The sequence below is a fragment of the Crocodylus porosus genome, unplaced genomic scaffold (assembly GCF_001723895.1).
Source record: "Crocodylus porosus isolate Cpor-Errol unplaced genomic scaffold, CroPor_comp1, whole genome shotgun sequence".
NCBI lineage: Eukaryota > Metazoa > Chordata > Crocodylia > Crocodylidae > Crocodylus > Crocodylus porosus.
In genome coordinates, this window is record NW_017728926.1 from 7,806,410 (window position 1) to 7,811,520 (window position 5,111).

Consider the following 5,111-nt stretch of genomic DNA (forward strand, 5'->3'; position numbering starts at 1 on the left):
TGCGTGACGGTGCGGGAGGAGCTGGTGGCGCACCGCCGCCGGCCACACCTGCTGCTGCAGCGCCTGCACGTGGCCAACCCCGGTGAGCGCCTGGCCGCCTTCGAGGCCGCCCGCCCTGGCGCGCGCTGGGCCACCAGCAGCCTGGAGAAGGCGGGTGACCGGCAGTTCGTGCTGTCCTCGGCCCGGGTGCCTCTGCCCGGCAGCCCCAAGGTGGTGGCGCTGGCCGTGGCGGCACAGAAGCTGCCGAGCCGTGTGCAGGTGGCGCCCCGGTCGCACTTCGAGGAGACGCTGCTTTCGGTGGTGCACGTGTCTGAGCCCCTTGAGCCCTCGCGGCTGGATGAAGCCCTGAGCCAGCTCTGGGAGGCAGCTAAGAAGGAGATGCTGGAGGTGATGGAGCTGGGTGCGGATGAGCTGCTCCGGGAGCACCGGCAGACTTGGGCCGACCTCTTCATCTCAGGTGAGGGGGAGCTGGGGGCTGCCACCATTCCCTTCGAGCCCTGCTGTACTAGAGAGACTTCAATAGCACTTGCTCTTCGCTTGGAGTCATTCTGGGTTGCCCACTGCATCGTTCTCCCTGGGAGGCCTTGGCAAGCGGGTGGCAGGGATGTCACAGGGCTATAGAGTGGGGCCTGTAGTTCTGAGCTTAAAGTGCAGCGGAAGCTTCCTTGGGTTGGGGAGGTAAGATTCAAAAGCCACGTGATGGGCACTTCGCTTTTAGCCCCTTCTCAGGATCTGCTAATTAATTGCCGAGGGGCCTTGGGCTAGTCACTGAGGGCGGACAGAGCTAAGCATTAAGGAGCCTCTGATCTGGTTAGATTTCTCAGAAGTTCTTGACACTGCCAACTGGGATTGAAGGAGCTGAACTGTAGGAGCAGAAAATGCAATGCTTCCATTGAAAACTAGGGCTATGTCCAGGCAGGCTTGAAGAAGAGGACCTTTAGAAACTTCAGTTTATATTAACAGGGTAAGAATCAGTTCTGGAAATCTGGTAGAATGAGGCTAGTCAGTGCCTAAAGAGATTTAGTAAATCACATCCCACAGACTGTCAGAAGGCCTGAAAAATCTGGCTGCACTAACAAGTTTATCACTGATAGAAGTATATGCACAGGATGCAAGGCAACAAAAATTCTAGTTACTAGAGAGACTTCAACAACACTTGCTCTTAACTCGTAACTCTTGGTTTCTCCAGGAACAAGTTAATAGTCCTGAACATGCTATAGTCCAGGTAGGGTTGGGTAACAAGTGAGTCACATAACTGAACCATCTGTGATGTCCACCCCTGTTATATGAGTGTATGCTGCTAATGGGAGCTTGTGTCAGAGCTTCACAGAATTTCCATCTTGGTGCAGAATCTCTCTGGGATGGAACTTGATGCAGAGGCTCTATGTAATATTTAATTTTTTAAGTAGACTGCTTCAGTCTCCCAAAATACAACAGGACGTGATTTCTTTCCTCACATTTTCCATTGACTTTAGCATTTGAAAGCAGAATGGAAAATACTGGTTGGGAGCTGCTGAACAGTGGCAGTCAATCAGAAGCTTCCACACCACAGTTTCTGTTCCTTTAAACACCCCACCAACACATCTGTGTAGTTGCTGACAGGACCTGGTATCTGCAAGTCTGAACAGCTGTGGTCTCTTCTCCTATTTTACACTTAGGGTCAAACCCATCTGTCCTGCTCACTGACATTATGTATTCTACGTTGCAGGGATTGAAATGAAGAAGATCACAGATTCCCGGACGCCATCCAGCGAGACTGTCAACATGACTCTGTATTATGTTCTGTCCTGCATGCCAGCTCCTCTGTTGGACCCACTCATTAGTGGTGAAGACAGGGAAAAAATGGAAGCCAGCTTGAACTATGCCGACCACTGCTTCAGTGGCCATGCAACCATGCATGCAGAGAACTTGTGGCCAGAGACTCTGACCAGTGTTCCCCAGATCCTGCAGCTTTTGGACTTGTGGAAACTGACACTTCAGAAACGGGGATGCAAGGGCCTTGTGGCAGCTGGGGTCCATGGGCTCATGCAAGGGATGGTGCTTAGCTTTGGGGGCTTGCAGTTCACTGAAAACCATCTCCAGTTCCAAGCTGACCCTGATGTGCTTCACAACAGCTACTCCCTGCGTGGGATCCATTATAACAAGGACCTGATCAACCTGGCGGTGCTGCTTGATCTGGAAGGCAAACCCTTCCTGCATGTGTCAGTGAAGTTCCAGGACAAGCCTGTTAAGCTATATGCGTGTGAAGCAGGCTGCCTGAATGAGCCTGTGGAGCTGACCTCTGAGCTGCGGGGTCACACCTTCCCTGTCATGGTGACTCAGCCTCTCACCCCATTGCTTTACATCTCTACAGATTTGACCCACTTGCAGGACCTGAGACACACACTCCATCTCAAAGCCATTTTAGCCCATGAGGAGCACATGGCCAAGCAGTACCCAGGCTTGCCCTTCTTGTTCTGGTTCAGTGTGGCCTCTTTAATCACGCTCTTCCATTTGTTTCTGTTCAAACTCATCTACAATGAGTACTGTGGGCCAGGAGCCAAGCCACTCTTCAGGAGTAAGGTATAAACCTGCCACTTTTGGCTGCCAGTGGTTCTCTTGAGAGTCATTTCATCAACTTGGTCTTCTGTCTGCTATGCCTAGGAAGGTTCTTGGGACATTGCAGGGGCTTTGGTCTTGCAGGAGGGGAGCTGTGTGTGGATGCAAAGGGTAGCTTTCTTCCTGCAAGTCAGGAGGAGGAAGACAACAATGTGGGGAGTGGAGTGGCATGGCAGGACTGGCCCGGCCCAAGCATTAACACCATTAGAAATCCATTGTTAAATCTCCCTTAGGGCATGTGGAGGGCTGCAGCTGAAGGCAGATTCAGCTTCTGGCTCTCTTCCACCACATCACCTTGAAAGCTTGTTTTTTGCCACTGGCAATTCAGTTGGGACAGCAGCACCAGATTGTGCTCATCCTGCTGCACGGAAAGGGCTTGTACACTTGCCTGCCACATGAATATGAGAGTTGTGTAATATGGAGATGCACACATGGGAGTGAGTATTCCCATCCAAATGGGCCAGATGCTTAGTAGTTGGGTGTGGGGATAAATATTTATAACATGCACTCACTGCAAGCTTGGCTGAATATCACTTTGGCTGGCACTGCTTTAGTGAAGTGCCAATGTAGTATTGGTTTCTGCTGTTGAGAGAAGCTACACCACAGCTCTGAAAGGGATAATGATCATTCATGCCAGGTAGGGATTTGGACTCAATCCTACTCTGCATCTTCCAGCTTTTGAGGTGTGTTGGGTTTTGTTTTTTGTTTTTCTTTTAAAGTGTGTTTCTTGGCATAGCAAAGCACAGTGGAGAAAGGGGGGCAGAGCACAGAGCATAAATTAGCAAACAGATTTTCCTCCACTCAGCATCAACACTTCTCAGTTGCTTCTTGCTGATGTGGAAGGGAAAATTAAAACTTCAACTGACTTTGCAGGAGCTAATTATGTTGTTTGCACCTGCTGCTGCTTAGAATCAAATGTAAGAGTTAAAAAGAAAAAAAAAATCCATGCTTTATTTAATCAGTCACCAAATAAAGAAATATGCTCAGGGGGTCATGTCCTGGCTTCAGGCTGTCCTGCTTTTCCCAGTCAAAAGCAGAGAGACAAAGGGGTGCTAGGGCTGGACTTAGTTTAGCATCTGGCTCTTCAGAGCGGTTTCTAGATGGGTCTGCAAGGAAGTTCATATACTCACAGGCATGGGAGTCTCTGGCTTTCTGACTGTTGTTGAGATTAGAAACAAGGCCTGATTCTTAGCGGTGCTGAACACTTGCAACCCTTTGAAGTGAGGTTGAAAGTGCTCTAGCTGCATTTCACTCTCTGGAGTTGAGCCCAATAGGAAGATGTCTTTGATCTGTACAGTTCATCTACATCTGCTGACAGTTACCTCTTCTCCAGAAACCACCCTATGAGCGTGACCAAAATGTAAATGTGAGGGGAGACGTGGTCAGGAAGTAACTTGTATACTTCTGCATTCTGGAAGCCTGAATTCTATCTCATGACCCTTTTCTGTGTCCTCTCTGCCTTTGCTATTGAATAAGTAACAAGACTTTCCTTCTGCCTTTTACCTACCAGACTGCATTAATCATTACAGATTTATCAGCCCTGATGCTGTCCACTGCATTACTCTGAAACCACACAGCCAGACTTGGAGCCAGCTAAGCACCTGCTTCTTGCAGTGATGCCCTTTGCAATGCAAGGAGGACAGTAATATCCTTTGTTGGAGTGCCCTAAAATAAAGATGATGCAGAGCCTCTGCTGTCTTAACATCAGCTCAGTGTGGAGGCAGGGGCAAAGTGAAATATGTTCCTGTAGTTGTAAGCAAGACTGGTGAAATAACACCTTGTTTTATTAATTGAACAGGAAGATCCCAGTGTCTGAATGTGCAAACCAACAGTCCTGCTTTCAGCCTCCGTTTGCAAAAGACTGCTAACATCTGACAGTTTTGCAGCTGGGAACAAGGACCTTTTGAAAGCAACAATCCTTTTGTGCCTTGTTTAGAGGGGAACTGGGGACTTGGAAAGTGAGGTTTTTCAAGAGTTTACACTAGAAATTGAAGTCACTGGGTTGTCTCTTTTTTTCCATGTAAACAATTCAGTTCTGTAAGACTGATCATACTTGAAAATTATACAGAGTTCTTTGATAATTTGATTTTGATTTTATTTTTTAAAATTTTAACAGGAAAATAAAGAATGAGAATTCCCTTCTAAGAGTTACCTAGGTTGCTCTGTAGTGTCACTTCTTTTCTGGAATGTGTTTTTTTTAATTTATTGGATGGGGATGGGAATGGGAACATGGTGTTTGCATCTAATTTTGATAGCAAGTAGATACAGTTTAACTGAGTTAAGTGCTGGTAACAGGTTTTTTAGCATTCATGAGGGTAGAGTGCAAAATCAATGTGGTTTGAGGTCTGGTAATGCCAACCTATCAGTTTCCTACTCTGAACATCTTGAAACTGTATTGGTATGTTTTGGCTGTTAGGGAGACATCTTACTTTCTAGTGATTTGAAAATATTTGGTTTTAAAATACCAAAGCTGTTGTTTTTAAATAAATACTTTTCTGTCTACAGTAGTTGCC

At 47.4% G+C, this 5,111-nt stretch overlaps 1 protein-coding gene across 1 annotated transcript; it reads left to right on the plus strand.

Annotated features, from left to right (window-relative positions):
• KIAA2013 (KIAA2013 ortholog) lies at positions 1-4,853 on the plus strand (the record flags this gene model as incomplete). The annotated part of the gene is made up of 3 exons (XM_019541712.1): positions 1-457; positions 1,709-2,562; positions 4,397-4,853. Coding segments are annotated over 3 exons (1,329 nt in total), but the record flags the coding sequence as incomplete, so codon positions are not given.
• Between the last annotated feature and the right edge of the window lie 258 nt (positions 4,854-5,111).